Source organism: Lagopus muta, chromosome 16 (genome assembly GCF_023343835.1).
Source record: "Lagopus muta isolate bLagMut1 chromosome 16, bLagMut1 primary, whole genome shotgun sequence".
In the NCBI taxonomy this organism is placed as follows: Eukaryota; Metazoa; Chordata; class Aves; order Galliformes; family Phasianidae; genus Lagopus; species Lagopus muta.
Genome location: NC_064448.1, coordinates 14,106,858 through 14,122,527, shown reverse-complemented (window position 1 = coordinate 14,122,527; position 15,670 = coordinate 14,106,858). Strand labels below are relative to the sequence as shown.

Below are 15,670 nucleotides of genomic sequence, written 5' to 3'. Positions count from 1 at the left end.
GTAATGAAGATACAGCACAAAATAAACTTTTTGTCCTGAAAAAAAGAAGAGTGTTATCTTAGGAAAAAGAAGAAAAGAAGCACCTTGTTTTATTTTAAAAAGTTATTAGTTTCTCTGAAAGCTTTGGAAATCAGCTTAAAGAGAGTTTTGTGGAAAAAAAAAAATATCTGTAGTTCATAAATATTTTAACAATTTGGTTATCAGCCTTCCATCTGGATTATGTCCCCTCATTACTACTATATGTGTGTTTATTTTTTACCTATTATAAAATAACCTCAAGGTTTGAAGCTTCTTGCAGTTGGTAATCATTTTGTGAAGTTAGGTGCTATTGTGGAATATTTTTAGGCTTATGTACAGATAATGACTGAAATGAAAGCTGTGATGAGCCTTCTGCAGTGGGGTCCACAAAGGAAGCACCAGTGGAGGTGCTTGTCTTGAGAAGTGCTGGTATGATTTTCTGTTTTGACAAGTAATGTTTATCTGTGGTACCAACCATCATAGCACAGAAGTGGAAATATGTCCAATGTTCCAGTGTCCAGGAGCGTGAATTTGGAGTAGTTATTCACCATCAAATTTGAAAACTTTCTATCACTCCCATCGGTTTCTAACCAGCTTTTTAACAATTGTTTTTAAAGGTGGCCAAGGATCTGGGCCTCCTCAAAATCAGATGCAAGCACCGCATGGCCCACCAAATATAATGCAGACCAATTTAATGGGACTTCATGGAAATATGAACAACCAGCAGGCTGGTGCTAGCGGAGTGCCACAAGTTAACATGGGCAACATACAAGGACAGCCTCAACAAGGACCACAGTCTCAGCTTATGGGAATGCATCAGCAAATTGTATCCTCTCAAGGACAGATGGTAAATATTCAGGCTCAGGGATCGATGAACCCTCAGAACCAGATGATACTTTCTCGAACTCAGCTCATGCCGCAAGGCCAAATGATGGTAACACCACAAAATCAAAATCTTGGTCCTTCACCCCAAAGGATGACCCCACCCAAACAGATGATTTCCCAGCAGGGACAACAGATGATGTCTACACACAATCAGATGATGGGACCTCAAGGTCAGGTCTTGTTACAGCCAAACTCAATGATGGAACAGATGATGACCACTCAAATGCAGGGAAATAAACAGCCTTTTAATACACAAAACCAGTCCAGTGTTATGTCGGGGCCAGCTCAACTGATGAGAGGACCAACCCCAAACATGCAAGGCAACATGGTGCAGTTCACTGGGCAGATGATGGCTCAACAAGGCCCAGTGAATGGTAACCCTTCTCAGGTTATGGGAATACAAGGGCAAGTTTTAAGACCTACTGGGCCTGGCCCCCACATGTCTCAGCAACTTGGGGATACTACTACTGCAACAAGTAGTGATGTGAACGTGACACAGATGTTACCTGATGTTCCCGTGCAGCAGTCTAACATGGTGCCTTCCCATATGCAAGCAATGCAAGGAAGCAGCAGTGCTTCGGGGAGTCATTTCTCTGGCCACGGTCTGCCGTTCAATTCCGGGTTTAGCGGAACGCCAAATGGGAATCAGATTTCCTGTGGACAGAATCCTGGTTTTCCTGTCAATAAGGATGTCACGCTCACAAGCCCGCTCTTGGTGAACCTTCTACAGAGCGATATATCAGCAGGACACTTCGGTGTGAACAACAAAACAAATAGTCAGAATGCCAGTAAGCCAAAGAAGAAGAAGCCTCCAAGGAAAAAGAAAACTAATCAACAACTGGAACAAACAAAGTAGGTTTAATATTACACTGTTTTTTTTTAAGGGATGTGAGAAGGCCTTGCAGGCAACCTGTCAGTGTGTTTTCAGCTAGCGTGGAGTTAGAACTGCTTTATTTCGTATGCTAGCAGTTTCACTCAAGTGATAGCTCCATGCCTCTGCAAAGTTCATTCAGGATCAAGAAGAACATGCAAACATCCTATTTAAGTAATACTTCTGCTTAAAATAGCAATGTTTGCTGCATTTACTGGGTAAAAGAGATGAGAAGCTTTTTTCAAAATGTTAGTGGATTCCTGGGGCCTTGGTGTTGGAAATGGAGGCTGCCACTCTCAAGCAATCTGGCGGTCACAGGCAGACAGTTGGGAAGCACTTTCAGAAGATTTATAAGCCTTTGTATAGCAATATGTTGTATAGATTTTTGAAGGGGGTTGGAGGTCCCTTCCAACCCCTACAATTCTGTGATTCTGTGATTTTTCTGGAGACATGTATATGCTATTGTGTTTCTGCCTGGAATTGAGCTGGTCTTCTCTTAGGGGAAGTTGCAGCTAGGAGTTGGAGTGTGGTACTCTCTGGGTATGGGAATAACAAGCCCAAGCAATGCTGGCCTTCCTAGCCTGGAGGAGGTTGGGAGGAAAAGCCCTGAGAGGAATCTACATGTTGGTTTAAACTTCTGTGGTTTTTTTTCCCAATTTGCTTTAGAAAAGAATGGAAGAAGTTTGAGCAAATTTGTAGCACAGGAATATCCAGATTTGCATTTATTTATATTGCAAGGGATCTTCTGTGACAGTCCTTAACTGACTTAATCTCCTAGTGCTGCTATAAAACACCTTTTGCAGATGTGGAGGTGCTGAATGGTGAAGGCAAGGCAAAGAACTCCAGTTTAAAAGGCTCAGAAGAAATGTCAAATATCTGCTGTTTAGTTGTACACACAGGCCATGGTACAGCCTGTCAGCTCAAATTGCTGCAAAACAGGCCTGGTGATTTCAAATTAAATCATCAGAAATTATGGCATTAGAACCAAGTGGCCAAAATACACGCAGTGTGCAACACTGGTGTGCCTTGGAATGAATGTCCTGCCTTCAAACGGGACTTGAATTAAAAGCAAAGAGGTATTTTTGTCTGTTGTTTTCTTGAACTTTAAGGCTATCCAGGTACCTTTCACACAATAACTACGGCATATTTTTCTTTGCATCAGAACGTTGCATGGCACTAGCAACAGTGCATTGTGGGCACTGCTCATTTGCAGCAAAGGAAAATACGCAGTCCTTGTGTCGTTATTAGTGTTCATTAAGGAAAAGCCTCGTTGCAGTTTTGTTTTCATTGCTCTTGCTGATGGTCATGCAGCCTCAGAGTAGCCTGGGAATATCAGTAAATGGATGGATAAAGCTGCTGCAGAATCTCCCAGAGGACTATTTGCTGTTATAGAGTTTGCACTGCCTTCCCTGTATCTTTATTTCTTCCAGTCTTATGTCAGCATCTGCATCTCTTTTTTTTGTTGTTGTTGTTTCTTTGCTGGTGAGGTGTTGTTTTTTTCTGCTTAGCCTAGTTTTTTTTTCTTTTGACATTCTCTTTGTGCTCTGACTGCAGGTTCGTATCTGAGAGCCGTGCTCAGCAATGCAGCGGTAGAGCTAAAGTGCCCTTAGAAAACTGCTAATCCATACTGTGCAGCTGGTTTGTCTTTGCACTAAGAGCAGTAGGAGGGAAGAACAAATAAGGGATGTTTGTCCCTCTGGCACAGACTCACTGTTATGTGTATTCAGAATGTGGTGGGCTTCTTAGATAGCTGGTGGTTGTTAAATGGGCTCAGTAAAGTTCAGCTGCTTTTGAAATTCAGTTTGTGTTTAAATTTCCCGGAAACTGTAGCAGCAGTTGTTCCTGCAGTAATCGCTGTTCCTGGTTGCTAGAGAACAAAACTCCAGTTGAGTTTAGCGAGGTTTTGTTTTGCAGCTTGCTTGATGGCTCCCATCTGGCTGGAGGTGTGTCGGAAGAATTGATTTTGCACAAGGACAGCTCTCCAGGTTAAGCCTGTTTGTGTGGTAATGCTCTGCAACTGCTTTTCATCTGACCTTTAACTGTAACATTTGTAATCCCCATCCCCATTTTTAAGAAATCACAGAAATGTAGAACATCCCCATTTGCAAGGAGCACATCTGGCTCCACAAAGCACCCCAAACCATTGGCTCAGTGGGGCAGTGTCCCGGCACTCCCTGACCTCAGGCTCTGGGGCTGTGCCCACCGCTGTTCGGGCAGAGCCTTTCCCTGACCCACACCTGAGCCTCCCCTGCTGACCAGTGAAAATTCAGGGCTTCCAAGTTGCTCCCTGTTTTCTGAGCGCTGGGTTAGGACGTTGGGGCAGGCCTGAGTTTCTTGCTGCCAGCTGTCCGTATACCAGAAGCGGGCTGTTACTGTCAGGTAAACTTTTATATAATTCTTGTTTTGCTGAGAGTTTCTTTTTCCTCATCATTCCTGTAGAACTCTGCTTCTCTTTGCAGGCAGCAGATCTGTTTTGGTGTCTTTAGTTTAAGTGGAGAGCTGTTATTACATAGATCTCCATACAGCCTCAGTATATTCATGAAACCAATAAGCCATTAAGGTATTTTACTCTTCATCCCTCTTCATCTTACATCCTCTGGCCACACGTTAGCTACAAAAGCATGCTTATTCTAAGCTTGCAAAAGCTGTTGTGATGCAGTGGAAGCATTGGATGTCAAATCTTGGCAATTTTAACGTCCCCCAGGATCTCCTGGAGCAGGGTCTGCGTTCCACAGAGCTGTGTGCTCTGGTGGATGGCCTTGAATGCCTGATGTGTCGATATGTTTGTGCTGTGACATGGATAGAGGTCTGATATCCTAAGCTGGTCTCCCCTGGGAACTTGGTGCTGCCACTGAAGTTCAGTGCATATATACACGATACTTATCTGTACAGGTAGCATGGCAGTGCTACCTGTACATGGAGGGAAGCCTGTCTGAATGCATCAGGAGAGCCATTTATATATGATTTTGAAGTATTCACTGGCATTCTCTTAATTATAAACAGGAAGAAACAAAGGAAAGGAACAAATGCTTCAGGTGAGTAAAGCACCAGGCAGCTTCTCTCTTCAGGAGGTGCTTCAGGCCCAGAAGTGACTACTGGTAGTCCTGGGCTGCGTTCACATCTGCTGTGCTGTACCTGAGGCAGTGATCTGTTTCCATGAGTTACTTGCAGGTCAGCCAGAAGTGCTGGGATGGTTGTGGAAGCAGAATCCAAACACTGATGTTACGGCTGTATGTAAACAGCAATTATTTTTCTTCCAGCTCCTCAGAACCGCGCGCAGGCGGCCTGGAGGAGAGTGATCAGTCATCAACGTCCGGAGATCAGGGAATCAGCCTAGACAGCTCAGGCCCTAAACTTTCAGACTTTGGCAGCAGGCCACCAGGTGAGTGTTACATGTTGTCACTACAGTAGAGCTTTTACTGATCTTTGTGACTTTCTTGCACATTCAAGACCAAGCTTTCTTTTTTTTCTCCTAGTAAATAATAGATTCCTTTACTTGTGTTCTTTGAACCAGCTCTAAACGAATAGATGTCTGCATCCTCGTGTATCACCTGAAGGTGATATGTGTTGAATATTATCATGTTGAATACTGTAGGATTACTACTCTTAATTCTGAATAGATTTCTGTACTTCTAGTAGTAGCACAGACTGGTGTCTTTAAAACTGACCAGTAGCCAGTAGTTGATTTTTCAGAATTAAGAGATGGAGGTTACTGTTGGAATTATCCTTTATTCATAGGAAGGATTATATGCTGCGTGTGTTCCTTTCAGCACGCTCTTTGCAAAGTAACACATTGATGCATGGTAGATTCTACTTTGTACAGTGGGAATGGTCAGATATGTAACAGACTTTCCAGTTCTTGTCTTACAAACTTTTAGGTTTGTTTTGAGGATAATTAATTTGTGAAAGTTTAACTCTGCATTTGAAAGCAGCAACAAGCCTGTGGACAGGTGTAGAGACTTTCTGAGGTGTTGTGAAGCCAGAGTAATAGCTGGTCACTGGAATGTTAGAGACCTTCCATTCAGTGTCATACAGGTCGTTTATAATTCTTAAAAACACTTTAAGTGAAATAATTTCCCTTGTTTATAAAGCCTGTTTAGTTAATGTGGCTGTTACGGGGGATTAACAGGCTCTCCTGTTAACCTACACCTCCTATCTGATGCCATTCATTACATAAATCCTGCTTTCTCTGATTTTTGTTTTTGATCAGCATGTCACTGTATCCTCCTAGGTTATCCTTCTCAGCCAGTGGAACAAAGACCACTTCAGCAGATGCCACCTCAACTCATGCCACATACCCAGCAGCCACAGCAGCTGCAACAGCAGCCACAGCTGCCTCCACAGCAAGCTCAGGCGCCACCACAAACACCGCAGCAACAGCAGCAAATGATGATGATGCTTATGATGCAGCAGGACTCCAAATCTGTCAGGCTTCCTGTACCACAAGGAGTTCATCCACCTCGAGGGCCTCTGAATCCAGATGCACAAAGAATGCCCATGCAGCAGAGTGGTAACATGCCAGTAATGGTCAATCTACAGGGCCCTGGATCTGTGCCTCTGTCTCCTGATAAACAGAGAATTTCCTTGCCAAGCAATCCTTCTCTGGGAAATAATGCAAGAAAAATGGTTTATCAAGATAATGTACAGAATCCTTCCAGCTCGCCTCTGGGAGAAGTTTCATCAGTATCCTCCCTTCCAGAAGGAGGTGGAACTGAAGGCACCACAGCATCAGGAGCTCAGAATAATTTGACATCTCATTTAGTAGTTTCACAGAACCAATTAATGATGACGGGAGCCAAACCTGGACCATCCCCACTTTCAACCACCCAAGGCACAAGTCCTCAACAGCAATCTAATTCTCTGCCTGGCTCCCTTGCACACCATTTTCCTAATGTTGCTACCCCATCACAAACTTCAAGGCCTAAAACCCCAAACAGAGCAAGCCCAAGGCCATACTATCCTCAGACTCCTAATAACCGCCCGCCTAGCACAGAACCCTCAGAAATAAGCCTGTCTCCAGAGAGACTCAATGCTTCTATAGCTGGTCTTTTCCCTCCCCAAATTAATATTCCTTTACCTCCCAGGCCTAATCTCAGTAGAGGATTTGATCAGCAGGGTCTTAATCCTACTACTTTGAAGGCCATTGGACAAGCCCCATCAAATCTCACAATTAACAATCAGTCTAGTTTTGCTGCTCCACAGTCACATAAATTGGAAAGCGTTGTTAATTCAGGAAAGCAAACAAATGCTGGAGGAACAAAGAGAGCAAGTCCAAGCAGTAGTCGAAGGTCCAGTCCTGGATCCAGCAGGAAAACAACACCAAGTCCTGGTAGACAGAATTCAAAAGCAGCAAAGTTGTCGTTGACTACTCCGCAGAATCCATCTCTCTTACAGAATGTAGATGTGCAAAGGAACATAATGGTTGGTCCTGCTTCTTTGCCAACACCTGTTACTTCAAGTTTTCAAAACAGTACTGTGCTAAGTAATCAGAGTCCTGCAGCTTCTGCACCTGCTATGACTGGCATTCCTGAAGACAATAAAGAGAGCCTCAGTGTTCCTCAAGATAATGAATGTCAAAGTGCACAAATTGTCCAAGGTAACAAAGACCAGCCCAGCATTGAACTAAAAGGTATCCCTACTCCAGAAATAAAAATGTTGGTTCCAGAGGAGCAGTCAAAAAAAGATGGGCAGGCCTTAGACGTGGGTAAGCTTCCAGTTTTGGAGGAAAGTAAAACCATGGTATCTCCGGCTATGAGGGAAGCACCAACTTCTTTAAGCCAACTTCTTGATAATTCTGGAGCTCCTAATGTAACCATTAAGCCCCCAGGACTGACAGGTCTTGAAATGGCACCAGTAGTCACCACTGTGGAGGAGATAAAAAAGGTAGCTGTCATTCCTCCACTGCAAGATGCATCTTCTAGCAAAGAGCCTTCTAATTCACATAGTTTCCCTCAAAGTAATGAGCCCTGTTCAAATCCAGGGCATCAGGAACCAGGGGAAATAAACTCAAATGTTACGCAGAGCGTTCCCCCAGTAATGCAAAGGCCTGTCACATCTTCTATTTCAGCTCCCTTACCGCCCAACCAGATAACAGTTTTTGTAACTTCAAACCCCATTACATCTTCTGCTAATACATCAGCACCGTTGCCATCTCACTTGCAACCTGCATTAGTGTCTACTGTTGTCACAATGCCTAACGTAGGAAACAAAGTTATGGTTTCTGAGGGACAGTCGGCAGTTCAGTCTAATGCACGGCCGCAGTTCATTACACCTGTTTTTATAAACTCTTCCTCAATAATTCAGGTTATGAAAGGCTCTCAACCAAGTACGATTCCCACAGCCCCGATGACATCCAACTCTAGCTTGATGCCTCAGTCAGTCGCAGTTGTGGGCCCTTTACATATACCACAGAACATCAAGTTCTCCTCTGCACCTGCTCCTCCTAGCACATCCTCTAGCAGCCCTGCTCCCAGTATTCCCACGAGCAGGCCACTCGTTCTTAATCCCTTGGCATCCCCTGTTCAGCTGCCTTCTCCTGCTACAACTTCTTCAAATGTTCCTTCACATCTTCCTGCTCAGCCAGCAAAAGACTCGAGCCCTGAAGAAGCTGCTTCTCAGAGCAGTGGGTCGAATGACCAGTGCCCCGTTACAGCCACGCAGCCTGGACCCGTGGTTTCACCTCTTCTAAGCAGTAGTCCAGGGCCCGGGAACAGACGAAGTCCTGTTTCTTCTAGTAAAGGAAAGGGAAAAGTAGACAAGATTGGCCAACTCTTGCTGACAAAAGCGTGCAAGAAAGTCACTGGCTCCCTTGAGAAAGGGGAAGAGCAGTACACCTTGGATGGAGAAACAGAAGGTCAGGGGCTGGAGACATCAGTCCCAAGCAACTTGGGAACAGAGCAGTCACCAGCAGAACTGGACAATAAAACTGTGACACCTCCAGTACCCAGTCTTACAAAACAGAGCACTTCTGGGCCTGGCAATGTGAGCGTTAGCACTGCTGCTGCTGTTTCTGCTTCTGTATCTCCAAGCTTATCAACAAGCACTCCTCCTACAAGTGCACTGTCAGCTGTAACCACTCCAGCAATCCCAGAGCTCGCACCTGCAACACCAAGTACAAACGGCAGTAACCATGGCAGCTTACCGGCTGAGCAGGCTGGGGGTGGCTTGGTGGAGGACAAAACAGGCACACATCAGGAACTGCTGCAAAACACAGGTAAGTTTACTGCCACCCTTCTTAAATAGAAGCTGTGAGATTGCTTTCATAAGCTTCCTTGGTGCTTTCTTCCATGAATATTATAAAATGCAGATTCTGTAGGGTGACAACTACTTTTTAATTCTAGTATTAGGATAATATGTAGACTTGTATTTCACCAAGATCCACGTTTCAGGTGTTCTTTCTGTTTTCGTTTACAGCCTATGTGTGATATTTCATGTGAACATAATAGAGGAGTGACTTCACGTAACTTAGAAGTGGGAGAAAGATGGGATGCATCAACAGTGACAATTGGATGCATCAGACATCTTTTAAACTGGTACATAATAGAATCATAGAGTGGTTTGAGTTGGAAGGAACCTTAAAGATCATTGAGCTCCAAGCCCCCTGCCATAGGCTAGTTGGCAGCCACCAGATACCAACCTTGCCTTGAACATCTCCAGGGGTGGTGCATCCATGATTTCTCTGGGCAGCAGTGCCAGAGCCTCGCTGCCCTCTGGGTAAAGAATTTTTTCCTAACATCTAACTTATATTTCTTCTTTTTCAGTTTAAAGCTATTCCCCCTTGTCCTGTTGCTGTCACACATGTTAAAAGTCTCTCCCCTTCCTGCTTATAAGCTCCCCTCAAGTACTGGAAGGCCACAATGAGGTCTCAGTGGAGTCTTTTCCAAGTTAAACAAGTCCACCTCCCTCAACCTTTCTTCGTAGGAGGTGCTCCTGTGAAGAAGGAGTGGTGTCCCTTTCTTCTATGATGTCATCTGCAAACTTTTGAGGGTACGCTTGATCTTATCATCTGTGTCATTGATGAAGATGTTCAAGAGCACTGGTCCCGGGATAGATCCGTGGAGGACAACCACTGATCACAGGCCTCCACTTGGACTTAGGGCCATTGACCACGACCCTCTGGCTATGACCATCCAACCAATTCTTTATCCACCAAATAGTCCAGCCTTCAAATTCATATCTCTGCAATTTAGAGATAAGGATGTGGCGTGGGACCATGTTGAAGGCCTTGCAGAAATCCAGGTAGACAACGTCTGCTTCTCTTCCTTTCCTTCCTGTCCACTGATGTTGTCACTCAATCACAGAAGGCAACCAGATTGGTCAGACGCAGGCTGTGCTTCGTGAAGCTGTGCTGGCTGTCTCGGATCACCTTCTCAGCTTGCATGTACCTTAACATCTCTTTTAGGAGGATCCACTCCATGACCTTCCCAGCCACGGACATAAAGCTCACCAGCCTGTTGTTTCCTGGGTCTTCTTTTCTCCCTTTATTAAAAAAGGAAGTGATGTTTCCTTTTTTCTGGTTACCAGGAACCTTGCTTGACAGCCGTGACTTTTCAAATATGATGGCGAGACACTTGGCAACTGCATCAGCCAGCTCCTTCAGAGCCCTAGGATGCATGTTGTCTGGCCCCACAGACTTGCACACATTCAGCTTCGTGAGGTGGTTTCAGACTTGCTCCAGTCTTACAGTGAGAGGGATTTTGTTCACCTGAGCCCTGCCTAGAAGTTCAGGAACACAAGAGGCACGGGAAGCCTGACTGAGAATGAAGACCGAGGCCAAGAATCTTTAAGTACCTCAACCTTCTCTGTATCTGAAGAAGCCAGTTCTTTCTCTCATTTATCAGTATGGGTATGCTCTCTGTTGTTTTCTAAGACCAATGTATCTCCAGTCTTTTAAGACCCTTCTTGTTATTTTTTACATCACTTGCCAAGTGGAATTCCATCTATGCTTGAATTTTCTTGATGCCATCTCTGCACATCTGTATAGTATCCCTATACTCTTTCCAGGCCATCCATCCCCGCTTCCACTGCTTATACTATTCCTTCTTTTCCTTCAATTTTACCATTCCCCTTTGCTCGGCCATGCTGATTTTCTGTCTCCTCTCCCTGATTTCTTCTGCTGGAGGATGGAGAGCTCTTGTGCTCTCAGAAAGGTATCCTTAAAGTGCTGCCAACTCTGTTCTATTCCTTTGTCCCTAAGGGCAGTTTCCTATGGGATCTCTTCCAGTAATTCCTTAAACAGCCTGAAGTTCACTCTGCTGAAGTTCAGGATCCTGACTAGACTCTTTGCCCAGCCCGCATTCTTTGAGATCCTGAACTCAACCAAAGCGTGGCAGCTACATCCCAGGCTGCTTCCAGTCTGAACCTCTTTAATGATTTCTTCTGTTTTGGTGAGCCCCAGATGCAGTAGTACTTCAGTGCTGGTTGGCCTGTCCGATGCCTGAACCAGGAATTATGTCATCAGCACACCCCAGGAGTCTCTTGGATTGTTCGCAGCCCGCTCTGCTGCTTTGCCATCAGACATTCAAGTGGTTGAAATTTTCCCATCAGGATAAGAGCCTGTGAGAGCGGTGGCTCTTGGAGCTGAAGCACAAAGGCCTCATCCACAGGATGCGTCTGATCAGGTGCCCATAGCAGACCTGGCCACCAGATGTCCTTTATTGGTCCGGTCCCATATTTTCACCCACCAGCTCTCAGCATGAGCACGGCTGTTTCCCAGAGGCAGCTCTTTGTACTCTGTCCGCCTCTTAACATAGAGGGCGATGCCCCTGCCCCTCCTACCTTGTCTGTCTTTTCTGAAAAGCCTGTTGCCCTCAATCATAGTATTCCAGTTGTACGAATGAACCCAACGCATTTCTTGATTGCACCACAGCTTCCATCCCCTCCTGCTGATTTCCCCTGCTGCACACATCTGTGCAGAGGCAGCTCTGCTGGGCTATTGGCCTCATTGCCTTTTTGGAGGAGCCCTTGCAAAAATCTCTGGGGGAAATCTGAGGTGTTCCCCCACAGCTTCCTGAAGTGGCAGTGTTCCCTGATTCTTCTCTGTGCATCAGGAGTACGTTCCCTGCACCCATCGAATCTAATTTAAAGCTCTAGTAATGAGCCCTGCCAGCTTGCCCCTCCTGGTCAGGTGCATGGATCTGCTTTGGTCTTCTCAGAGTCCTTTAACATTTATAATTTACTTAAATATATAGACTTAATTCTGATATTGGGTATTAATCCTATTAATACAAGTTCCCTCCAATGGGAACCTTCATCTTCTAGGGAAATAGCTGAACTCTAGCAAAATAAGTAAATAAATAAATTATGCACAGGGAAAAATGAAAATGTTCTTTTCAGAGAGATACTTAGAAGTTCAATTATGTCTCAATTGTGTGTTGTAACCGAAAATCTCCTCATTTCTACCTTGTTTCCTTTATAATTTTACTTTTAGCATTGGCAGACTTTATTCATGACATCACTGCTTGCTCTTGATGCCATTTTAACCTGTTGGAAGCAATGTGGAAATAAGCCATCACTCTTAAAGTAATTTGAATATCCATTGTGCTTTATATTGTCAGTTTAGACAAGGATTTTATCTTTTGGAAGACAAAAGCATGGAAAATAGGACCCACATAAATCAGTGCAAACGAGCTTCAATTTAAGCCTAAATTTTCCCTGTGGCTCGTTGTGTGCCTTAGCTGTATGCTGCCAGAAGGTGGAAATGCTGCCTTTGAGCTGCACAGAAGGAATTATGCTTTCTCAGAAGAAAAAGTTATTGGCAGGAGCAGCGTGGTGTAAGTCTGTACAGCAGTCTCAGAGCAGGAAGCAGTGATAGCACTTTCCAAATGCTCTCACTGCTTCTTGGTGTGTAAGAAAAAAATAGATGTCCCTACCTTCAGCATCAGTAGTGGGGATTCATTTGTTCTCAAGTCTGAAGCAAGCTGTTCCGACTGCAGAGGGCTGCGTTCTCTTCAGATGTGGGACAGTGATGTAGGCATCTGAATGTACGTGTGTTTTTACAAATGGAAAGAATATTCTTTATCTAAATTGGAACCCTTATGTGTCTGTGTTCTTGCTAAGTTCATGATCACACCCAAAGGAAGACTGGAAGGCATTTGTGTAACAGGTATTGGTTTATTATATTATTTTTAACAAGGCAACCTAAAAAAATGTCGAGTCATGATATTGTATTGACTAAGGACATCGTGGGAGCCTCTGGGAGCAGCTTGCACTTCTGCATGTTAATTGAAGATGATGGTATCCATTCACTAACAACGATGCTGTTTTTCCTCAAGACTTCTGCTGAAACGAGTGTGAAGCTGAGGGATGCAAAACAGAGACCTCTTTTAGGTCTCTCTTTAGTTTCTTGGTCCAGTGGCAAAACACTGCCCTTAAAAATACACTTGATGATATTTACCTGCATCACTTAAGTGTTTTGGGAAAACCTGCTTTGGGTAGGTTGGCTGATGGTTTTAGGTGTGAGAGGTTTTTGTTGTTTGTTTTTAAACTGAGGAGCTGGAGGTTTTTGGGGGGGGTGGAGGGGGGAAGAATAGAATACGGATTACAACAATTCTATCTGTAAATGTAAAAATGAAGTAAGTTGGAAGATGCTTTGTTCTGTAAAAGCAGCCCAATTGCTGCTTTTACAGCAAAAAAAATCTTGTGACTCCGTTTGAAAATAATGGTTTTTCCCCTCCACTTCTGTTCTAGCATCCTCTCAACATTTAACGCAGAAAAAAAGTTCAGTTGCCACAACAGAAAGTACTGTTCAAAGAACAGGTAAATTTTCCTTTGGAAAAGCAGAATGTAGGTGACCTAAGCTCATTATGTTTCTAACTGAAAATGGTAAATCATGAATAAGCTTTGCAAACAAAAAGTTTGGCTTTTTTTTTTTAATTTATTTTTTTATTTTTATTTGGGGGGATTGTTTTCTTTTATTATATATGTTGTGCCTTAGAAGTTTCCAAAGCCTCGTTGGAGCACAAGTAGGAGGGTGAATAAAGCAAGGAAGAAATCACCAAGGCAGCTTTTAGATCTCAGTCGCAGTTGTAAAAGGCTGGATTCACAGTGATGCACTCAGCGTGTCTGAGCTTTGAAGTTTGAAGGACAAATAGGAGTTTTTCTTGTTGCGTAGGACGCTCCTGAAAATATTTCCCAAAGCAGTACTGGGAGGTTAATTTTTAGAGTTCTAATCCTTTGTTCATTTATTTATCTTTCCATTCAAAGCTTTTAAAGAGCACTCTGCATTGTTTCAGGGATGGAGCTGTGGCAGATCACAGAGTCATAGAGTGCTTTGGGTTGGAAGAGACCTTTAAGACCACCTAGTTCCAACCCAAAGGTGACTTTTTGTTGTTGCCATCTATTATCATATACATCAATCCTACAGTGTTTTGTGAAAGTAATTCCTAAGATGAATGAGGAAAATGGGCAGACGTGAAGTTGGACATGAGAAGTGCCATTTCCATCACTTTGCTGTGTGTAGCATGATTAGAAGTAAAGCTTGGGAAAAGTAAAAATTGTCCTTGGTTGCTTTCATCAAGCTCCCTTCTTGAGGAGTGCACACACCCTGCCAGGGTGCCATGTGTCTCCTCGCACTGGCACATGTGTAGCCATGTGTGCAGCCACAGAGTTCCTGCTCAGGAAAGGAAAGCACTGGTCTGATTGATTTTTGCTGTGGCTGTTCTGCCTACTCACGTTGCGGTAGAAAGAAAGAGCAACTTTTTCTTCCTCATTCTATTTTTCTTACTGAGATGAATTTTTGGGCACAGTTACGTACACTTTTGCTGAAGAGCCTCATGTTCCATAACAGGGCTAGGGTTGTTCTCTGCCTCTTTTCATGGCTTTGTTCCTTGTGTGCATTGCAGCAAATGTGGAGCACTGAATTGATCTTAAAGACAAAGCCACTGCCACAAACACTGAAAGATGAAGGTGAGGTGGAGGCCAGCACAGGCAGTGCAGTCATTAAACAGCAAGCTAAGATAGTGCATTTCAGTGATAATCTCTAGATCAGTTGCAGTTTTTCACAAGAGGCTCAGTGATCAGGTAGAGGTACTCCATCTCAGCAAAATGGTAGATATGGGGGTAATTAAAAGATAGACAATTAAATTAATTAAAAAAAAAAGATTGGAAATATGGCATGACATAAATCATTGCTGCTGTGAACAGTCAAAGGAAAAGCAGAGTTATTTATGATATCACTAGGAGGGAGGAAGAAGGCAGAGCACAGTGCTCTTTGGCACCTCCAAAAGCAGTCTCCACCTTAGCAGAAGTGTAGCTGGGCTTCAGAAGTGTGTGTTCCTTCTGCACCTCCCTACAAAATTCGTTAGGAGATACTGCTTTCAGGTGGTTGTGTTAAAGAAAAATGTTTGTCAGTTGTACGGTAGATTCAGATCAGTATTTTTAAGTTTTAAAACAATAAAAATGTAGAAGCCTTGAAAGGAATAAGCTGACTAACATAGAATTTATAAGGGAGAGGACTGTAATTCTTATTAGAAAGTTTATCTGCAGTTTCTTTATGCAGGAGTTAAAAGAAACCTTTCCTTTTTGCAGCTGGTGCAGGCCCTCATCAGAGCACTGCCTGATGTCTGCCTCATTGGGTGCGTTAGATGGATTTGCTTTGAGAGTAACAGTAGACAAGAGACACTTAATGGTCAGACATAATGAGTAACTAGAGAACTGTGAAATAGCCATGCCTTGTTAGCAAGTATGTACTTCTACAGCAGGCCTAAAAACTATCTTTTTCTCTTGTAGAACTTGAAACAAATGCTCCAGTAGTTGCTGGTCAAAGGTAAGGAGATAGTTTATATAGATTCAGAATAGATACAGCTTCATGCAGGGAAGTCCTTTTCTCTTTGCTTCAATTGCACAAATTAAAATATATATGTATATATATATATATATATCTTCTGCTGTGGTTAT

The 15,670-nt window shown here is 43.6% G+C and overlaps 1 protein-coding gene across 4 annotated transcripts in view; it reads left to right on the top strand.

Annotated features, from left to right (window-relative positions):
• Positions 1-15,670, top strand: part of NCOA6 (nuclear receptor coactivator 6) — a 40,900-nt gene that overhangs the window by 19,517 nt on the left and 5,713 nt on the right. For all 4 annotated transcript variants that reach the window (XM_048962479.1, XM_048962476.1, XM_048962478.1 and 1 more), the window contains 5 exons: positions 636-1,755; positions 5,035-5,156; positions 6,006-8,987; positions 13,463-13,531; positions 15,503-15,539. In XM_048962479.1, the coding sequence (XP_048818436.1) occupies positions 636-1,755; positions 5,035-5,156; positions 6,006-8,987; positions 13,463-13,531; positions 15,503-15,539 (4,330 nt within the window). The remainder of the gene's footprint in view (positions 1-635; positions 1,756-5,034; positions 5,157-6,005; positions 8,988-13,462; positions 13,532-15,502; positions 15,540-15,670) is intronic.